Source organism: Bactrocera dorsalis, chromosome 2 (genome assembly GCF_023373825.1).
Source record: "Bactrocera dorsalis isolate Fly_Bdor chromosome 2, ASM2337382v1, whole genome shotgun sequence".
Lineage (NCBI taxonomy): Eukaryota > Metazoa > Arthropoda > Insecta > Diptera > Tephritidae > Bactrocera > Bactrocera dorsalis.
Window position 1 is genome coordinate 73,204,005 of NC_064304.1, and position 23,126 is coordinate 73,227,130.

Genomic DNA, 23,126 nt, shown 5'->3' on the forward strand with positions numbered 1-23,126 from the left:
TTTAAATATGTCTGTAACTTTATTAATATAGAAGAAAAAGCAATTCAATGAAATATCAATCATCATTTAATTCTGAAAGCGCATCTATAGTGCACTTCATAATATTAATTTCAAGTTTTTTTGCTGCTTTCTCATTTTTTGCATTCATTTCACGCATTTGCGACGCTATGTACATGCCGAAGGAATACCACTTGTCCTCTTTTTCTGCATACAACAAATCTGTTGCGCGTTTTAAAATATCTTCTGGCGAATTGGTTGCTGCATCAGCTGGCGATGATGTTGATGCGTTGGATTGCATGTTGATGGGTTGAAAATGCGTGTTTGGTAAACTTTCACTATCAGGGCTTATATTTGAAACAGATGAAGTCGTTTTTTCTTTGTCGTGGTTATGATAAAACTGCATTGCAGTCCAAAATTGCCAATGAGGTTGTGAACTTGACGCACTCTGACCAGACTTTGCCTGTAATTTGTTTTTTGTATTATTGTACGCTGTTTTCACATTCGCCCACTTGGCTTTGCACTCATCAACGCTACGGCCATGACAGTTCGCTGCAACTTCTCTCCATGCGTTCTCTCTCTTCTGTCGGTTTTTATAGTCTGATGAAGAATATTCCCACAGACAAGGATGTTTTTCCATTATTTCTATTAAATTAAACACATCTTCCGAGGACCATGCCATTGTAACTTTAAAACGCTTTCTCTTTTTATCTGGCGTTGGTGTTGGTTCTGCAGACATATTGGATATATTTTCGCATATTGCGGTAGTCAAATTATCAAAGATTTCATCTTTATCTGTATCCATATTCTGAAAAATAAATGAACAATATTAATATATTAAATGTAAATAAATAAATATATAAATAAAAAGACCAGACATTTGCACACTTCGGCAATCACATTTATTCTGATTTTTTCTCTGATTCGATACAATTTCTTTCACTTAAAAAACTCAGCCTACCAAGCCTACGCAAATATCAAGTGGAAAAAACAGGTTGTTGTTGATGGTGTCAGGTATGCGCTCAGCGGACGCTTTCCATAGATTTAGTTACCGCAAGTTGATGTCGCTTAGCGTGCCGTGTGCAAACTTTCAAACGCAGCATGCCATTATCATACCTTTTCAATGAAGGTCATCCCAATAAATGTTCGGGCAGTATCAATTGCTAATTGTTGTTGTAGGCAGAGTTCGCAAATACTCATCACTGAGAAGTAAAATTTCTATCTTCCTCCTCAGTACAACACAATTGAGGAGCAATAAATTTTGATTTCCTCAATTGTGAGTTCAAAGGAAAGAGTTCTCTTCTAGAATATTTCTCTTTAATACTTATCTTATCTTTTAGCTCTAATATTTACCGCAAACCTACGTGCTCCTCAAAATAATACTCCTCACAAGAGCGCTAAGTTTCTTTTTCTCATCTCAGGTTTCAGCACTCAGTATTTTGTATCGCTGATAAACTCAGTGATGCAGCAGAGAGTGCTCTTGAGCAATTTCTTATTCTCTTAGAGAGTATGTATATTTATAAATTTATGTTAAAGTTTAATTGTTGTTGGTGTAAATATTAACAGTTTCGGGTACATGCATGATTAACCGTTAATTTAAGTTGTATTGTGTGTATGTAAATAATTTAAAAGATGAGTTTTATTTTTCGCATCACTTGAACACTCAGAGCGATAAAAATAAAGATGATGCGTTAGGCAAATAGTTATCTTTTAAAAATGCTCGCTCATGCTAATATATGAGTGAGTCAAATACGTGAGGAGTTTTTTTGTGATGAGAATGTTAGTTAAGCTTGCACTCCTGAGTATTTGAAATGATGTCCTCTTGCGGAATATTACTCATCAGAGCAAGAGCGTATTTTGATGGTTTTACGAACTCTGGTTGTAGGGTGTCATTTACATATATGATTTTCTTTTAGAATTACCACAGCTAAGCGTGATTAGATTATGAATGGTAATAATGAAGAAAAAGACACGAGCGGATTCAATGATGCCTTTAGGGGAGTTGAGATGAGGGTCGATCCACTAACTTATATAAACATATCATAAGTATTTATACTCACCAATAGATGTAGTGACTTGTTTAATAACGGAAAAATGGAATAAAGAGCAGTGATGCATCAATTGTTTTTGCAGATATCAGTGCTGCCAAGTTTAATAATTATTTATTATTATTAGTTTAATAATCATAGAGTTTCCAAACAGTAAATAATGAAATTCCAGCCAGGTGTAAAGTATTCCTAGGATAATAAAAATAAAAAAAACATAATTTTGGCTTTATTTGAATTGATTGGTCCTGCAGGGGCAGATAAAATTATCGGTACATTTGTCCATTTTTTGTATTTACTTGATTTGTACAACAGTTCACATGATTAGTACAACAGAGCCGTATTTTATCGGTCTATCTGCACAAAAATTTTGTTAATTTGCCTTATGCCAAATATTTTCTGGCTGTCACACGATCTGTACATATAAATGACAAAAAATTGGTACATTTGACCAATCGTGTGATTTCAGCTTTAGAAAATTTATTCCTCCTCATGCAAATTACCACAAAATAATGGAGTTCGTTTTCCAACAAATCAGTCAAGATTTCTGCATTCATTTTGCCGGTCTTCAAAGCATATTTTGGACTTGCCTTTTGATGACAATGCTGTCCATACCATGAGTGATCCATCACCAGGAATCCACCCCTGGCCAAATTAAATTTCTTTTTATCACTGATTTTTTCGTCCCAAAAATTGTATTTTCATAAATTGCAATTTACGTTTTTATAACGTTGCTGTTGCGCCAAGCGACATCTTTTGTAAATCTGAATTTAAGTTTAAAAAGAAAATGAAATATAAAATTATCATAAGAACTTATGAAATTAAATTTATAAATATTGAATTGTACAAAATAGCATACTTACCTTAATAATACATTTACATATATTACCTTCATTTATTACTTACCTTAATTCTTTTACAATATTTAACGAAAGATAATTATTTACCCCTTGTATTTACATTACCACTAGCTTAAGCCGTTAGTTTTAAGATTTAGGCTAAGCAATTCCAAGAACGGAAAAATTGAAGCATTGTATTAAAGAGCTTGAAAACGACCGGACGCGTCTTAATTTTTTATCGCAATTTTCGTGACAGGCAATTAGGCTTTATTTTATTCGCGCATTTTCGCTTCTCAAAAACGCTTGAAAATTTTCATGGCGCCCGAGCAGGGACTAAGTGCGTGAGCTTAGTATATATGTATTTCATTACTTTCGTTTTCGTTTATTCAACTAATTTCGTGCTAATTGCCTGTCAATTCGTTCGTTCTCGGCCCTTCGTGAAAGTGAAGTGGAAATAAATTAAACATAAAAAAAACAACACCTAAAACAAATACACAATTATCATATAAAGAAATAAAAAAGATACCAAAAGAAAAATACACATGCATACATAGAATTGGTACATATACTAAAAGTGGTCAAGTGCAGTGATACCTGACCCACAGAACACAAAACGACGACAGTCGACAAACGACAAACGAGAGTACGAAAGTGAAATGAAAACAAAACAACACAGCTGTCTGTTTTGTATGTACACAATTTCGTTGTTGCCATACTAATACCTTTCACTTCAATGAAATTTTAGCATTTTGTTCAAAGTTGAATTCTTTATACAAAAAATATGTAAATAGGAAAATATTTTTATTTTAAACTATCAATTGTTATTACAAATGATATAACAGAGCTATTTTATGCTTTTATATGTAAAATAACGTCAGGTTTGTTAGAGTTTTGAATAATTTTATATTTTACATATTAGTGGCATCACCCTCCTCCTCATCTCTCTTCTTCATTCTACTGTCGTTGGCAAATAGGAATTAGCGAGAATGACAACTGTCGGCCTACAGTCGTGTTTTCGTGTCGTTGTCAAAATAAGTGTCCATAAGAACGTGTGTAATATTTGACAGATGTCGTTTGTCGACCTGTCGTCGTTTTGTGTTTACAGCTTGAAACACAAAATAGGAAAAATAATTATAAAACATAAAACACAAAACTAAAGTGATTAAAGAGAAGAAGTGATGTGAAAAGTGTTAAACACAGTGGCCAAATACACATATGTACATATACGAAAAAAAGGGAAAAATAATAATTCAAACACATATATAACGGGTGATTTTTTTGAGGTTAGGATTTTCATGCATTAGTATTTGACAGATCACGTGGGATTTCAGACATGGTGTCAAAGAGAAAGATGCTCAGTATGCTTTGACATTTCATCATGAATAGACTTACTAACGAGCAACGCTTGCAAATCATTGAATTTTATTACCAAAATCAGTGTTCGGTTCGAAATGTGAAAATCCGCTTTTTTATCGACAAATTTTGTTCAGCGATGAGGCTCATTTCTGGTTGAATGGCTACGTAAATAAGCAAAATTGCCGCATTTGGGGTGAAGAGCAACCAGAAGCCGTTCAAGAACTGCCCATGCATCCCGAAAAATGCACTGTTTGGTGTGGTTTGTACGCTGGTGGAATCATTGGACCGTATTTTTTCAAAGATGCTGTTGGACGCAACGTTACGGTGAATGGCGATCGCTATCGTTCGATGCTAACAAACTTTTTGTTGCCAAAAATGGAAGAACTGAACTTGGTTGACATGTGGTTTCAACAAGATGGCGCTACATGCCACACAGCTCGCGATTCTATGGCCATTTTGAGGGAAAACTTCGGACAACAATTCATCTCAAGAAATGGACCCGTAAGTTGGCCACCAAGATCATGCGATTTAACGCCTTTAGACTATTTTTTGTGGGGCTACGTCAAGTCTAAAGTCTACAGAAATAAGCCAGCAACTATTCCAGCTTTGGAAGACAACATTTCCGAAGAAATTCGGGCTATTCCGGCCGAAATGCTCGAAAAAGTTGCCCAAAATTGGACTTTCCGAATGGACCACCTAAGACGCAGCCGCGGTCAACATTTAAATGAAATTATCTTCAAAAAGTAAATGTCATGAACCAATCTAACGTTTCAAATAAAGAACCGATGAGATTTTGCAAATTTTATGCGTTTTTTTTTAAAAAAAGTTATCAAGCTCTTAAAAAATCACCCTTTATATAGAGAAATGCATAAAATAGTGGTACTTATATTCTTACATATATACAACGTTAAAGTGGAGTGAAGTGACATGTACAGCGGCAAATCTTTAAAAAAGGAACATAGGAAGGGACATATACCTACATACATACATATATACGCGTATACGTGACGTGGAGAAGGTGCGGTACAGTGTGTTTCACGTTAATAACACCAAGTGGTTCGAAATAGTCTCGGCTAAAAGTAAAAAAAAAATTATTAAAATTAATTATATACATTGTGTAAAAGTGCCGTATGACCGTGAAGTGCCGTTAAAAACTACCGCAACAAAATACCGCTTTGTGAGCCGTAAGAGTGAAGTACCACTATTGAATACTTACCGCTTCCAGTGCCGCTACCAAATCCCGTAAATATATAGTGCCGCCAAGTGTCCAATTTTGCTACGTCAAGTCCATCACATCGCTGCCATTATTCACTGCTGCCATCAGTCGCTGCTACCATCACTTGCTGCTGCCATCATTCGCTGCTACCATCAATCGCTGCTGCCATCACTCGCTGCTGCCATCACGTCGCTGCTGCCATCAAACCGCCGCTGCCATTAATCCGCTGCCGTCGTGGGAATGAGCTGCCGCTGCATCCTGTGCCAAAGGGACGTAAGCGCCGGCAAACGGCCGACGCACCAGGTAACGAGTGCGATTTACTGAAAGCAGTGCAAAAAAAAAGGGGCAAACTGCAACAAAACAAGTGCACACTTTCAGTTTTTGGCTCTCCCTTTTCACTTTACATATGTTACATTGATTTTATTGTATTGCCTTGTATTTAATATATAAACATACATACATATATATATATATACTAGCTGACCCGGCGAACTTCGCCCCGCCCAATTTTTATTTTTTTTTGGAAGTCATAGACTCGTATAACTTTACCACAAATAATATAAACTTCAAATAACGCATTTTCATTTAATGTTTTTAATGTTTGTAGCGCCATCTACTGTAACATACCGCACTTACTCAATACCGCTGTTAGCGCCACCAACTGGTGGATAGCTATTTGCTAATAATAAACAAATAATTTGCAATAAATAAATAATGCGACTATAAGGAGAGTTATAAACTATCCTATCTTTCAAGTTGGACCAAACTGCACACAGTGTTAAAAATTTCATTAAAATCGGTTCAGTAGTTTAGGAGTCTATCGCAAACAAACAACGTGACACGTGATTTTTATATATTAAGATAAGATGCTGTAAATATTTTTATTTAGAACAGCTTGATATAATACACACAGTATACAGCAGTGACGACACCATATCAAACTATGTAGCAAAAGGCACCGACTGACGGACCACAAGTTCCTTCTGATTTCGATACGACTTCGCATATGGACGCCTCCAGGGGCTCTCTTATGTATCTCCAATCGAAAGTTAATTCTATTCGAATTTAATATTCGACTCGAATGTGTTTTAGTTTTCTGTAAAAAAATCGAATTAAACTTATAAATATACGAAAGTTGTACCACCCTGTGCAAGAATTTTCTAATGCTAAATGTCAAAATAAAATGAAATAAGTTTAAATTTATTTGAAAAATATGGATTCCGTTACATTGTGGATGGAGGGAGAGGAAATTATTCAGGAAAGGATTACGAGAAGATATTTAAGAAATGAATTTAATGTTATATGATGAAATTATCGCATTTGTTATGTACATACATATGTATTATGTTCGGTTATAAACTGTTTTTGTATTTGGGATTATAGCTTTATACAAAACTTAGACTTTCTAAGAAAGCCTTTTATTATGCCTTAAAAGGCATAACTGAGGTACTAATGGTACATTTAAGATCCACGGCAGGAAATCCAGGTATAAAACTTGCTGCTACTTTAAAATTCCTTGGTCAAAGGAAACAAGACCAGTTTGCAGGGTTAGCACTAAATTTCCACTACATCTAAATTTATTGCAGAAGTTTTGAATGCTATTGAAAAAAAAAATGTGTCCGAAAAACATAAAATTTGAAATGAACTCACAAGAAAAGTGTGAAGCTAAGAATTATTTTTATTCAAAATTTGGATTATAGGTGCTGTTGATGGAACTCACATCCAAATGGTTAGAATATCTCTTTTTTAATCGAAAGTTAAAGCATAGCGTCAATGCTATGGTGGTAAGTTTATAATACAACGTTTTATTCAGATTATTTATTATACTTTATAATTAGATTTGTGACCATAACATGTATATAAGAGCTGTAAATAGAGTTGATGGTGGAGCAGCGCATGATACCCACGTAAGGAGCCATTTACGCCATACCACAATGAAAAGAAAATGCACTGGAAAGTTTGTACTATGAAACATTTACAAAGGCAAGATCAATAATCGAGCGTGTATTTGGAATTTTAAAAAGGCGTTTTCGATTCCTGGAAGAGAGCTTCATTATGCACAAAAAAAAGTTGATAAAATTTTTAACGTTTGTTGTGCCCTGCATAACATTTGCCCCATATACAACGTTGAAGCACCAACAGTAATTGAAATTAATGAAGAACCATCTAATTTGGCTTGAACCAACGTAGATCAAAACGGGTTTTCACGAATTGCGCAAACAATACGAGACCGAATTAAAATAAGCTTGTGTTCGTAATTTAAATCATGTAACTAAAAAGCAATCCTTGTTAATACAAAAATTTAACAAGAGATTATTTTATTTCTTTCAATTATTTCAATAAGTAAAATTAACGGGTATTAACATTTAACATTTGTTCCTTGGTTTTAAGTTTTGCAATTCTTATATTGTTCCTCTCCCTCCCACTTTTGGTTTTGTACTCAAGCTTTAACTTTGCAAACTTTAGGTTTTATCTATCTAGTTCTATTTTTTCTTCCATTTGTTCAACAAGTTTCTTATTAGACTTAACTAACGGGTTTAAATTGTAATTCATGTCTTTTAAAATCTTAGTACAATCATTGTGAAACTTGGTTTGCCCATCTACTTGCATTTTCAGGAGATTGTTTTGTTTCCGGTACGTGACCGCACAGTGTTACATAGGCGTGAAGGTGATGCTGAAAGTGGTAGTTCTTCAAAATTCTGGAAATCACTTATGTCGTTCTGAGTGCTGGGATCCGTGGTTTCACATTCGTAGCTTTGTGTGATTTCACTTGTTCCCGCACCGAACTTTTGAGCACCTACTATCCCCTCTACCTCTTAATTTATCTTCAATAAGTCAAATGCTCTTATTCGACTGAATGGAAGGAATGAACTTTTGAAGGCTTACCACCTGTCCCTGACATATGCAGCTTATTTTTGAGAGCTGTAGCCTTAATGTGGGTTTTGTAATCTACCGAAACCTTAAATGCAAAAAAAATGAATAGAAATCAAAGCATAGGCAACGTATAATAGCAAAATAATTATATTCACACAGAAATTTACCTTTTACCATGAAGGTATGTCGCGTATTGGAGGTCCACCTTCATTTAATTTTTCAGTCAACCGACCCCATAAATGTTTAAAATTTTACTTAACGTCTGCACATTTTACATAGCCGTTGGCTAAGTTTAGAAGTGATCCTATAAATTACAGCATTAGTCAAATTGGCTTTGTTTTTTGTGCTGACTTTTGCTAGCTGAGTTCCTATTAAAAATAATATTGCCTCTATTTATAGTATAATATGTACATAATTAAACTTATTAAAATACTTACATTTTTCAAAACGTTTTTACTCTGCAACTGATACGCTAACGAATATTTTATGCGAAACTCTAATAAATTTGACAATTAAACTCGAATTACATAGTTGCAAATATTCGTAAGACGGATTCACTATTCGAAATTAGGATTGGAAATGCGAAAATAGTGTTACCGAATACAAAAAATTCGAATTCTTGAAAATTCATTTTCGAATCGATATACAGAATAGGCCCCGGTCTTTTTGCAATCATTCGCCTTCTCGCCATATTCCGTTTTTTCGCCTATATTCACTGGTAAGTAGAGTGAAAAAGAGCTCATTTTGTAACTACATACGCTGTCCAATGATTCGATTTTTCGTTAGTAAGTCTATTCTAGCAATTGTAATATTATACAGTCCACTACTAATAGATATCTATGTTCAAATATATTGAACATACGTAAATAAACACATAAAAATATATGCATTGATATGCAGCATACAAACATATACATATGAGGCACGTATGCATTAATAAGTGATACGCATGCACTCAAGAAATACATACTAAACATATTTACTTAGGTTTGGGCAATTGATTACAAATGCACATGTGCACTTGAAACAACCCAAACCAAGCAATATCAATTATACTTGTATGACAGCACACACACACACACGCACATGTATTATTGTATAGTTGAAAACAACCCCATGTGGTGTGCTGTAAATATAAGTATATATATTTAATTAGATAAGTTAGACTTCTAAATTAGTATATAAGGTTTACAAATTTAAAAATAAAACTAGAATGAAATATTCTCAGCTCGACTAAGGTCTTTATTTTCCCCCCACCAGCGGTAAGAATTTAAAGATTCTTTGTTGAGTTTAAAAAGTTTGATCTTACAAATCAAACAGTTTGCTTATAATTTCAAACATTTGGTCCGTCGAGCCGGATTGTTGGCTCAGCCAAAGAAAAGACCTGTATAAGGAAAATACAGGCAAGTAAGACCTGTATGAAAGAAAATACAGGCAATATATTTATGTATGTAAAAGTCCTATTATATATGAATGTATATAGGCAAATGAATAAGAAATTGTAAGACGGGTCCATATTCCCGCATATTTATTTGATCACATAAGCCGTTGTAGTATGAAACTAAACGCTGTGTAAATACTGTTATTTAAAAAAATATTCAGCGGCTGTGAATCGAGGCACAGCAAGGTCAACCAGGCGACCAAAACAATTACCTCCAACGATTTTTTTAAAGAATAAAAACAGTTCATTAAAAAAATAGTTGAAATGTCGAACACTGCGGACATGGTACAAAGGAAAGGCGATCTACGCGTAGAAGATATAACATTTCAGAAGAAACTGCGCGTCGAAGACATTAGATTTGAGAAAATAAATCTAGATTATAATAGAGCAATACAATGATAGGCTTTATAGAGCAGGCAATTGAAAGAAGATCGGAAAAAATTCGATCTACAATTGCAGAGGTAAAGCTAAATATAAATACTAGAGACGTAACTGACATCGAAAATTTCGAAAAACGTCTCAAATATTTATGGAGCACCATGGAAAGAAATTTCTACGACTTGCAACTCTATTACAACAACTCTTATCGTAATGTTGAAATAGAAGATCTTTCTTTTTGTGTCACTTACATTTTGAAAATATTAAAGAAACAAAAAGATAATTTAGAAAATAGTAAATATGAGCTACGCGTAGAAGATATACGTTTTCAAACTCATTTCCTTGATGACATATCGGAAGATACATATACGCAATGCGTTGATGACATTCGCAAGCTGCGTGAAGAAATTACATTTGAGAAGCTGCACGTAGATAATATATCAAAAGAAGACAAACTGCGCGTAGAGGAAATTACTTTTGACGAGCAACGCACATTTAATGATGTGAAGAATAAAATGTCTCCTTTTAAAATTGAGGAGAACGCAAAAGATGAGATGAAATATCTTGCAGAAAGAGATGTTGAAGTTGAAGAGACAACAGAAGAGCACGACTTAATGGTAGCTAACAACAAGTCGACAACTAATCAAAAACCATGGATCCTGGCAGAAACGAAGAAAACTAAAGAGGAGGTTAAAGGAAGCACCTCCTCAATGAACGAAAATAAAATCAATATAGAAACAGATACAACATTGGTACTTGACCCCCCTGAAGAAAAGCAAAATGCAGACATGGCAATTAAAGTCGCTGATGTTGGAGTTATGACAGTGGAAGATGCAGACCTGAATCCAAAAGCCAAGAAGAAGGATCAGATGGGATGTCTACCAATCATACACAAACAACATTCACCAAAAGACGAAGGCAGTAAAGTGGATAATACTAGATTACAAAAAAAGAAGTGTCACATCAAAGGTACACCGTCGTCCGATGTGAAAGAAGAAAAGTCAGCAGGATACCGTTGTAACGAACTTGCAGAAATAGTGATGAGCAAACTAATTCACCATAGAAAGACGCGTAGTCATCGTGAACGTCACTTAATTGGCGAACATGACACGATTACAAACTGTAGTTACTTTTGTCGCCCGGGAGAATGTTCAAAATTGAACTTGTTCATTCCTCCAAAAAGGCGGTATATATTAATATACTCATATTTAGACATTTTTATATTCTTTTAATAAGATAAGAAATATTCTAGCAATTGTAATATTATACAGTCCACTACTAATAGATATCTATGTTCAAATATATTGAACATACGTAAATAAACACATAAAAATATATGCATTGATATGCAGCATACAAACATATACATATGAGGCACGTATGCATTAAAGTTATCACAGCTAGCACAGCTAACAAAATGTACAACAACAAAGTTGTCGTAGCCAGCAAAATATACTGATATTACTCAATTCAGCAATATTCTGTTAATATACAATATCATTGCTCAATAAAGTTAATTTCCAAAAATTACAACAACAGCACATTTCGTCGGCACTAAACCAGAGCGGAAGTCGTGCCGCCGTAATGTAAGCCGTTTCTTGACCAAACTGAGGTTTGCTGTTTCGCTATAATTATTGCTTACTTATCATTATAGAGTATATAGAAATAAGTACTAGTAAGTAAGAATTCGTACATATGTAAGTTTATAGTAAACAAGCAAATTTTGTATAAAAGAAATGTGTTTAATAAAGAAATTTGAGTTCAACTTCACCATTCAAACCAGCGTGTTGTTAATCATCTGGTGGCAACCATTAACTGGCGCCCGAGAACTTTAAAAACTTGAAGTTGCCTACACCAAAAGTATTAAAGTGAATCCGTACGCACAAATATCATTATTCAGAAGGATAAACGACGGAATTTAATTTTTATAGAAAGTGCAGTCGAGTTTGACATAAGTCATTAAAAACAGTATTTAAAACCTTGTTCGGAAATTTGAATTACAAGTGTACGCAAAAAACGCCGCAAAAACAAAAAGCGCGTCAAGTGTCATGACATATCTTAAGATTTGTTAAACAATAAAGCTAAGTGTTTGACAAATCAAATTAAAAATACTTTTAAATTGGGCAACCGAAACAAGAAGCCGCCAAATCAACGCCTGGAGTGACGTCATCCACCCCCCAGTAGAGGACTAACGCTTCAAACAGAACCAAGTGGACCGTCCAAAGATGACAAAGTTGATGCTGAGCTTTAAGCTTACATAAAAATTATAATTACCCGATATATTAAAAATATTGCATAGCAATAAATATCGGGCAAATAAATTTTAAGTATTACAATAAGTACCCGATATATAAAAAATATAAAAAATCTTAATAAGCAAATAAAATTTATACCCGATATATAAAAAATCTAAAAAAATTGTTAATAGCAAATGTATAAAGTATCATATTGTTAAAGCAATAATTAGTCGAAATTGTAAATCACAGTAATGGAGCAAATTCAGGAAGCTATTACACACCTAACAGGTGCTGTTAATGCACAAATAGAACAATCAAAAATATTGAGCAGTAGGATAAATCAGTTAGAAAGCAGAATTAGTCCCCATAACGAAAGTTCTATTTCAAATAACCATATTCACTTAACTGAGTCAGACTTAATAGAAATTAGCAGATTACCTGACTGCGTGAAGAACCTCCCAACATTCGAAGGAGATCCGATCCAATTCATATCCTGGATCCACAACTTTGAATCTGTTTTGCAGGACTACGAAGTAGTCAGAACAAAGCCACTGTATAGAGCCATCCTACGACATATTAGGCAGAAAATTAAAGGCCCTGCAGATACGGCCTTAATCCCTTACAACATATTCAATGATGATTGGGGAACAATCAAAAATTGTTTGTCACTATACTATGCAGCAAAACGCGACCTTAGGACTCTAGAACACGAACTAGGAACCTTATCCCCAAAACACTTCAGCGTAGAGCAATTCTACGCAAGAGTCAATCACCAACTATCCCTGATAATAAACAAAATAAAGAGTCATGATTATTCAAGAGAAACAAATAATGTTCTACTGGAAACCTATAGGAATCGAGCCCTTGATATATTTATCAGAGGCCTAAACGGCGAATTGTCTAGAATGCTAGTCATTCAACGCCCCAGCAACCTACCCGAAGCATACGCTTCCTGCCTTGAAATTCAAAACATTAAGTTAAGAAACTATTCAATATATAAAAAACAAGTAAGGAAGGGCTAAGTTCGGGTGTCACCGAACATTTTATACTCTCGCACGATAAAGTGATAATCGAGATTTCATTGTCCGTCATTTACATATTTTTTTATTTTGCTGTAAAATTAATTAGAATTAAATTCTGAGAGATTTACCGATATTTTCGGTGAAAAATTAGGTTAGGTTAGGTTGGGCACTGAGTTCTTCGTGTTCGATATCAGGGACCTTGAAAAGTTATAGTCCGATCACAACAATTTTTCCACAAGGGATACCTCAGCTCACATACCGTATTTGAGTAAAATTTTATTCCGCTATGATCATTGGTTTCTAATGTATATATTATACAGAGAAGGCATCAGATGAAATCCAAAATAGCGTTATATTGGAAGAAGGCGTGGTTGAGAACCGATTTCGCCCATATTTAATATATGCCATCAGGGTGTTAAAAAGATATTATATACCGAATTTCATTGAAATCGGTCGAGTAGTTCCTGAGTTATGGTTTTTGCTCCATAAGTGGGCGACGCCACGCCCATTTTTAATTTAAAAAAAAAGCCTGGGTGCAGCTTCCTTCTGTCATTTTTTCCGTAAAATTTTGTGTTTCTGACGTTTTTTGTTAGTCGGTTAACGCACTTTTAGTGATTTTCAACATAACCTTTGCATGGGAGGTGGGCGTGGTTATTATCCGATTTCTTCCATTTCTGAACTGTATATGGAAATACCTGAAGGAAACGACTGTATAGAGTTTGGTTGACAAAGTTATAGTAGTTTCCGAGATATGTACAAAAAACTTAGTAGGGGGCGGGGCCACGCCCACTTTTCCAAAAAAATTTCTTCAAAATATGCTCCTCCCTAATGCGATCCTTTGTGCCAAATTTCGCTTTAATATCTTCATTTATGGCTTAGTTATGACACTTTATAGGTTTTCGGTTTCCACCATTTTGTGGGCGTGGCAGTGGACCGGTTTTGCCCATCTTCGAACTTGACCTTCTTATGGAGCCAAGAAATACGTGTACCAAGTTTCATCATGATATCTCAATTTTTACTCAAGTTACAGCTTGCACAGACGGACGGACGGACAGACAGACATCCGGATTTCAACTCTACTCGTCACCCTGATCACTTTGGTATATATAACCCTATATCTGACTCTTTTAGTTTTAGGACTTACAAACAACCGTTATGTGAACAAAACTATAATACTCTCTTTAGCAACTTTGTTGCGAGAGTATAACTAGAATGAAATATTCTCAGCTCGACTAAGGTCTTTATTTTTCCCCCACCAGCGGAAAGAATTTTAAGATTCTTTGTTGAGTTTAAAAAGTTTGATCTTACAAATCAAACAGTTTGCTTATAATTTCAAACATACGCATATCAAAGTGAATAAAGATTAAGGTATATTGCAGACCAAAAATCCAAAATCCATAAAATTTTACAATTCGGTCAGTTCCTTGGCAAATTTTCTCGTTAAATAATATATGTACAAGGAACCGACATTTCTTTTGTTCTCGTCAACCGATTCCCAATGTTCCAGGTTTATTTCAGTTGCCAACCGTTATTGTTTGTTCTGGAATTCGAATTCAAATATTGGCAAGCCAAAGCCAACTATTGCCAACCTCTCTCCATGTAAGGATTTAAGGCAGTGTCGACCAGCTCCTACTATTTTTAGTCTTCGTTTTTTCACACCTACAGTTGAGCGATCGTTTTTTCACACCAACATGCCCGAAGCTTCGCAGCAAATTAGACACTCGCTACGGCAAAATTTGTTCTTGCACTGAGCAAAAAAATGGATCAATTTTTTATGTATGAAAATGAAAATAATCTTGCGCAATGCATGTTGTGCAAGAGTACTTTAAGAGTAAGCGTCTTTTCAATTTAGAAAAGCATTTTTTAAATTATCATAAAGATATTTCTAATCTTGAAATTTCCGAAAGAGAAAACAAAATAGCGAATTTAAAAAAAATGAACATTTACAAAGCAGTTGATACTGAAGAAAAGGGTAAACAAAAGAAAAAGGCGTCGTTTATAGTTGCTCTTTATTTTCGGTGTAGCTGCTTTGTTTACTTTTTGTTTCGCTGCTTGCTTCGCTTCTTGTTCTTCTTAACTAACATTTGTATAATTTTGTGCGTGTGGTAGTTTGGTCGACACTGATTTAAGGACTTAATCATAAAATCGTCAAAAGACTGTGTCTTTAGATCCAATCGAATAGGAATGTCGTCTCGACATATTAAACTCACATAGTGAAAAATTAATGAATTGCCAATCTAAGAGTGATGAAGACGGCATAGCCGGAGGAGAGTCGGAAGACATAATTGTTGAAACAAATTAAATAATTAAAACAATTAGTAGCAAAAAACAAAACGTTTATTGCCGAAAAATCAATCTTTGGGAGTTTGATTCACAATGATTTCAACATTTGGTTAATTGTCTATCTGAAGTATTACATGAATGGAAGTCAGTCCGTTTTAGTTGCTGCAAATACAAAGCAACCGACGTGCCAGCAGTGTAAATCAAAGGACTACTTAACAGCCTATCTTGGTGCCCTTATGAATAAATTGTTTGCGTAAGGGACACAAGCACAAGCACAAGCAAACATTTGTAGTATGCCTGATCGGGTAATGTTAGCAACAGCAGTGTGGAGAATACCTGCGCGCAAGATCCTTGCTGGACTCAGTTTGGCCGAAAAACTGTGAATTCGACGTCAAAACAGAACTTTAATTATTATAGGAATTGGAAATTCAAGTACGAAAGTCGGAGCAAAACTAAGCCCGTTTGTTAAATCGCGGGTAAATATATACGAATTTTCGGCGGAGTTCTGGACTATGTGATGTATTTCGGCGAATTATCTAGACCAGGTTTGAGCAAGATTAACCTCACAAAATAAACCTCCGAACGAACCTCACAAATTTTAATATTCGAATAAATTATAAATGTTTTATTATATGTAAAATACTTACCATCGTTTTATTACTAACATTATCTATTATAAATGTATTACAATACTCTATTACAGTAAATTTACGAGGTTGAAACCTGCAACTTTTTTACAAGTATATATATATTTATCACTAGTTTAAGCCTTTAGGTTAAGGTTTAGGCTAAATCATGATATTAATGTAATAAAGAATTCTATGGTTTAAAATTCATAATCGCGAACGCATGTTCTGTTTTAATGGGCATTTTCCAAATTTGTTTTAAACCCAAGCAATTAGAATTTTTAATCAAGTGGCGTATCTCAAAGGCATTAAAAACGCAAACGCTACGTAGTGAAATTCAAAGTGGAGTGTTACCACCCACAGCATTCGTCTCCCCTGCCCCCTTACCTTTATCTCCCCCTAGTGTATAAACGCATTCATGCTGAAGCTATAGTCTTACCACAACTCACAAATATACTTCCAATCTATCAAATAATAAGTAAACAGGTTTCCCACCAAAATCTAACAGATCCCAACTGCAACACCCCATCTCAAATAGATATTATACTAGGCAGCGACCTTATGTGAGGAAAGTTCTCTGATCGCCATTCACTGGGGGATGGAGTCATGTGTAGAAGTTCACACAAGTGAGGAAAGTTCTCTGATCGCCATTCATTTGGGAGTGGCCAGAAACGATTCTTTTACATATGACTCAAGCAGCTCACGACTTCCGGTCTTAGACCAAGTATCCTCTGGGTAGCCTAAGAACATCCGTTTCAAGGCGAGCTAAAGTGAGAAGGCGAAATATCCCCTACATAGGGTTGTGCGCTGGGTTTGGAACCCGCCACGTAAAAAAAAACACCCCCAGCGAATAGTAACAACCAGCCTCGGATGAGAGAAATCCCCTTTTGATGACGACCATGGAAAACGAAATAAGTACTACGAATTTAGGGGATGTACATGGAATGTCCGGTCCCTTAATTGGGAAGGTGCCGCTGCCCAGCTGATTGATGTCCTCGCGAAAATAAAGGCTGACATCCCCGCCGTCCAAGAAATGCGATGGACGGGACAAGGACAGAGACGAGTAGGTCCTTGTGGCATTTACTACAGTGGCCATATAAAGGAGGTGGCCAAGTTCGGTGTGGCATTTGTGGTGGGAGAGAAACTCCATCACCGAGTACTATCATTCACTCCGGTGAACGAACGTCTGGCCACAATCCGCATTAAAGCGAGGTTCTTCAACTTCAAAATATGGTTATCTGTAGTACTAGATTCCAGCAAAAGATGATTCATCAAGCTGGCTGTCTCCGGATCGAAACACCACCAACCAGATCGATCATGTTGTGACAGACGGAAGACACGTCTCCAGTGTTTTAGATGTGCGTGTGCTCCGAGGTCCTAACATCGACTCGGACCACTACCTTGTTGCAGCCAAGATTCGAACCCGCCTCTGTATTGCAAAAAACGCTCGCCAACAAACACAAGGAAGGTTCGACGTCGAGAAGCTGCAATTAAAACAGACAACCGAACGATTTTCTACTCGGCTTGCACTCCTGCTCTCTGAGAGCACTCGTCAACAACTCGGTATAAGGACTAGTTAGAGATCCAGTTACCACTATGTCAACTCAAGTTGAGGAAATCTTCACCGAAGACCCATATTCACAATTCTGAAAATTACGGAAGTTAAGGAAACTACCACCATATCCATTCAACCCATAGAAGATCAGTATTGTACAGACTTCCTTAAAGCCACAAAAACTCAGTCAAATAATGATCGGTTTGTCGAAAGACTATCATCAAAGGCAAATATTTTTAACACTTCAACAATTGGCAGCAAAAATAAAATTGGAATTCCCCGCGCCCCGATAACGTAAAAATTAAAAACGCAAATATATGTAACTTTCAAGAGAGGACTCTACTTCCGAATTGCCTACTCAGTCCGAAGTAGCAACTGTTGGCAAGTATTATTCTTCGAGTATTATTATCCGAGACTGGCGTTATTGTTGCTGTTAAACTGGCTGCAAGACAAACGAAATTATCTAGGACTTCGCAGTTATAACTGTCGCGTGTGCGACCATTGTTTGTTTGATGACAGGAGAAATTTCGTAGGTGCGCTCGTTCACTGTCGGACCCTTCGAAGAGTTCCTTCCCTTTTCACGAGATTTTTCCAAGACTTGGCGCATGGTGAATAACTGGTCAGTTGTTGACAATGGGCTTTAATCTTTCACATAATACGTATGCTCGATATACCCTAATATGCGATGTTGCGAAGGCTAGTCCCACGATAGACAGTAGTTGGCGCTGTTTGTGGTGTTTCCCTTTTTTTTGGATTGGACGGAGCACACAGTTGCTCCATATCAGCTCTTTGCCGCATGCATGGGCAATGGAACGTCTGCTGCTTCTTTATCGATTAGGGGATCGGATTCACCTTGTCCTGGTGCTTTGCTTTCATTGCTCCTCAGAAAGCTGGAGAAGTGTTTCCTCCATGATTTTTTTATGCTCTGGGCATCAGTCACTAGATCACCTCTGAGGGTTCTACAAGAGTATACTCAGGTCTTCAAACGTTTTGTTAGTCACTACTTCTTTTCGTAGAACTTTCGAGCATCATCCCTGTCGGCCAAAACTTTTCGTACTCACTTCAACTCTCGGTATCTATCCAATCTCTCACGAGTCAGTCGGCTTTCTCTCCACTACGACACGGCGCTCCTCATCGTACCAGCTGTTCTTTTGCATTTTCCGAAAACCAATGATTTCGATTGCAGCTGTACTTAGGAGCTTGAAATGCCGTCCCGCAATACCCTTATACCGAGTTGTTGACGAGTGCTCTCAAAGAGCAGTCGTGCAAGTCGAGTAGAAAATCGTTCGACTGTCTGTTGTGATTGCAGCTTTCCGCTTTCAGCTACTACGTATAACCACAATTCGGGCTCCTTCGAAGTCGATCAGCCTGAAACCATTTAGGGATGTTTCATGATGAAGGCTCAATTTACCGACAGTTGTTCCAAAGATTTTTTAACTACCCTGAGGTTAAAGTTACCAAGCATGATTTTGAAGACGTCTTTGGTCACATCGTCCTTCTCCTCCATCGAGGCGTAAGTGCAAATCAGCGATATGTTGAAGAACTTCGCTGGCCAGATGGCCAGACGTTCACCCATCGTGGTGAATTCCAAGACTCAGTCCTTGTCTAGTCCATCGCACTTTTAAACTGGCAGCTGGACAGCGGCTCCCTCCGAATTAAAGGACAACACATTCCAGGTGCAAGTTCTTAATTCGCAATCTTTGGTGCTTTTGCCACGACCGTCATTAAAAGATTGGTTTCTTCTGAGGCTGTTGTTTCATTTTTCATTGAGGCCGTTTTTTAGGTGGCGGGACCCAACCCCAGCGCATAACCTTCGGGAGGAATGTTCCGCCTTCTCTAATTAGGTAGCCTTAAAACGGAAGTCGTGAGGTGTTTGAGCAATATGTGTAAATAATCGTTTCTGGTCACTCCCAAGTGAATGGCAATCAGAGAACTTTCCTCACTTGCGTGAACTTCTACACATGACTCCATTCTTCACCACATTTATCGCTCCTCTCCTAGGTGGCTTATTAGAAACAGTTGTAAAAGATTCAATTTCATTTCAAAATCAGTCAGTCAGTTATACACCGAGTTAATAAACAATTCGATTGGATATTCACTACGTCATATTGAACTCAACACAGTTTATAATCTATTTGGATATATTTAAAATTGTATTGAATTTTAAAATTACAAAATATTAAAGTAAATTGTGCACGAAGTTACCCGCGCTTTATCATTTTCATTCTTAATAGCAGAGGAATGAGTTTTTAATATCCTAATAAATTGAGGAATTACACACCCAGAAATAGGGCTGAACAAAATTTGGCACAACAACGTCGGATCTTCTTGGAACTTTTCAAGAGCCCATAGAGCGAAACCAAGTCGTTCGATATGTCAGTCCAAGTTGCTATGAACGGGCCGAATCGACTCTAAACAGTCTTCGTGTTATACTCTTTGTTGCGGCTGCTATACATATTCTGTTCACATTATTTACAGAACGCGAGTTTTCGTAATAAAGTTGAACAATTTTGAAACCAAGTTAACGCAAAAGTCTCTCCGTAATGAAATAATAAATAATACTGAACCAAAATAACATTACAGCTTGACACAACTCACGCGTGATCTGTCAAAAAAGGCTATTAAAAACAGTACCCCTACTTCGATCACGGTCACATATATTATATTTGTTCATGAACGAATTAATGTTTAAGAACTTCTTTATTAAATTGGGAATTGACCTCTGGATCAGGAATATCGAATTGATAACTCGCTTGAACTGTTCCAAATTTTAATATGAGATGGGGCGAAATCGTCATTAATCAATTGTTTAAAACAACAGAATACACGAGAGAAATGCAAGCTATGCATATTGGCTCATTGATGGACGAAAGCTTCTTTGATACATCACCGTTAGTTCTCTCGCATGAGCATCATCTCTTTATGCTGTCCTGAATGACATTGTTGTTCGAATTCAATTTGCATTCGGAGCATTTGGCTTATATCGTAAAAAAAAAACAGTCTTATGTCTAATGTATGATCAAATATATACCTGTATTTTTAATTAGAAATATATCTTTTTACTTTCGTACAACGTATTTTAATTAAGCTTTAAATCTAGAACTATGACTGGCAAAATTCATCACATTTTAAGTGGTGGCTTTTGAGCACGCATCTTTAAAGTTGCTTTCACACGATTCTTTTCCTGTAAATAACCAAAGATAAAATAAGATAAATTGAATTATAATTTGTATTGCTTAATTAAAGTAATAATAGTATAAGTAAAAAAAACGGTGTAAAACCAAATTAAAATAAAATTTATTATACTCTATTTTATTAGATGGCAGACATTTTAAAGAAGGATTTTATAAGTAATCACTAACATTTATTAAGTATTTGAGAACATTTGAGTGGAAAGTATTTAATATCAGTTTATTCTGTTATCCATTGTAACCCAAATTCCAACAAAAAACATCGCATAGAAAATTCGCAAAATCTTGTGTTAATAAGTTCGTGCTTCTGCTTTTATTGCATCGTTGCTGCATAAGCAATTGACTGAGTTGCTAGAAAAGTCACACACATTCTATGGTGTTCATGTCTTTCCTCATAACAAAAGTCAACAAAGATGTCATTGTTTGAATACTTTACTACGTTGCAGAGCTCGAACGCTATCGAGATTTGAAGGAATACGCGCAGGTCAACTTTAAAGAACATTTAGTACTCAGTATAGAATTCTGCCTTCATTTGATTTTTGAATTTTTTATAATTTCTACAGGGCTCTCTAATCCCCTCTTTTCTTCATTACGACTTGTAAAGGATTTCCTATAAAAACTGATTTGAAAAGCCAATACTTGTGGAAATACTAATAGGTAGCGAAAATTGATTTAATTTTGGTGATTCCATGATTCATAATACTCGGAGTATTATGATATTAAATAACTATATATATCACAATATACATAATTCTTTGCTGTCACGTTCCAATGCAAAAAACAACAATGAAATACATATCAGGAGGATTGTATACATACAACAGCAAAATACAAGTAATTTAGTATGCAACTATAAGAAGGTCGGTATCGTTTGGACATACTCGAACCACAAATCGTCATTAATTCAAAACTTATAAATTATTTTAACCAAGCCTCCACAGTAAATTAGTACAACTGATTAAATGTATAGTTATGTTTCATTTGTTTTAATAATTTACCCACTGTCGCACTAAGTACCTTTGATTAACAAAAAATGCACATGAGAATCAAGTTTAAGATAAATTTAATTTTCAATCGAAATTATTTGTGTTTCACAAGGAATATGTAAAAAGTAAATATAAATCCACTCGTCTGTATATTCATATGTATATGCAATCGATGACAAAATCAACGGCGATTAGACTGCGATCCAATTTAAGTATAGTTGCGGTAGTAAAGTGGACCGGGTGATGACGACGAGGCGCAGTGTGTCAGCGAATTTTAATGCGCGAATGTTGATGTGCGGCTTGTAAAGATCGAATAGTCCGCTTTCCTTTTTGCCCATCCTTTTTGTTGAGTGGGTTGATTGATGTGGTAGTTTGGTGAGTTGTGTTGAGTGGTATTGTATTAGTGTGGTGACCGCTTGCTGGGTGATGTTCTCAATTGTGGTGTGATATAGTATCATCAGCTGTGGTGAATTAAGCTGTCTTATTAGGGTGCGCAAGTTTTTCCGGGTAAAGTGGGTGGATGGTTAACTCATTTAAACAACAACGAATAGCATTAACAAAGACATGAGATACGTATAACGGCGTCAAATCGCACAACCGAGTCGGCCAATTGACTAAGCCAAATTTGGTTTTCAATAAATCGATTGTGACATTCGCTCTGCGGCTTGTGGCGCCGTGCTATTGGAACCACATATTATCCAAGTCCATACCAAAAAGTTCGTGCCGGTCTTGATAATCACGGAAGAAGTACAGCCCAATGACCACACCAAACTGTAATTTTTTCGGGATGCAATGGTAACTCATGTAATACGCGTGGATTGCTGCCTGACCAATAACACATTTTTTGTTTACTGACAAAGTCATTCAGCCAGAAATGAGACTCATCGCTGAAAATGATTTTTCAATGAAAATCCTGATCATTTTCATGTTGTTGCTCAGCTCAATTCACGAATACGAGGTTTGACAATAAAGTAATGAGACTGATTTTATTGCCGCGCTTGTGGTAAACCTCTGACCTTTCCCTTTCTCTTTTTTCGGCATCTTCCTCTCTCCGTTGCTATATGTACCATCGCTCTAGCT

The 23,126-nt window shown here is 36.0% G+C and overlaps 2 protein-coding genes across 3 annotated transcripts in view; both read right to left on the reverse strand.

Annotated features, from left to right (window-relative positions):
- On the reverse strand, nt 1–2,193 carry LOC125776711 (uncharacterized). Its single transcript, XM_049450251.1, has 2 exons — nt 2,058–2,193; nt 1–805 (listed from the first exon to the last, which is right to left on the reverse strand). The coding sequence occupies exon 2, from the start codon at nt 800–802 to the stop codon at nt 56–58; it is 747 nt and encodes a 248-aa protein (XP_049306208.1). The 5' UTR covers nt 803–805; nt 2,058–2,193; the 3' UTR covers nt 1–55.
- Nucleotides 2,194–20,893: 18,700 nt separating this feature from the next.
- The window catches only part of LOC115065857 (uncharacterized), a 150,471-nt gene continuing 148,238 nt past the window's right edge, over nt 20,894–23,126 (reverse strand). For both annotated transcript variants that reach the window (XM_049450169.1, XM_049450168.1), the window contains one exon: nt 20,894–21,053. In XM_049450169.1, coding sequence (XP_049306126.1) covers nt 20,998–21,053 — 56 coding nt within the window. In that variant the 3' untranslated portion in view covers nt 20,894–20,997. The remainder of the gene's footprint in view (nt 21,054–23,126) is intronic.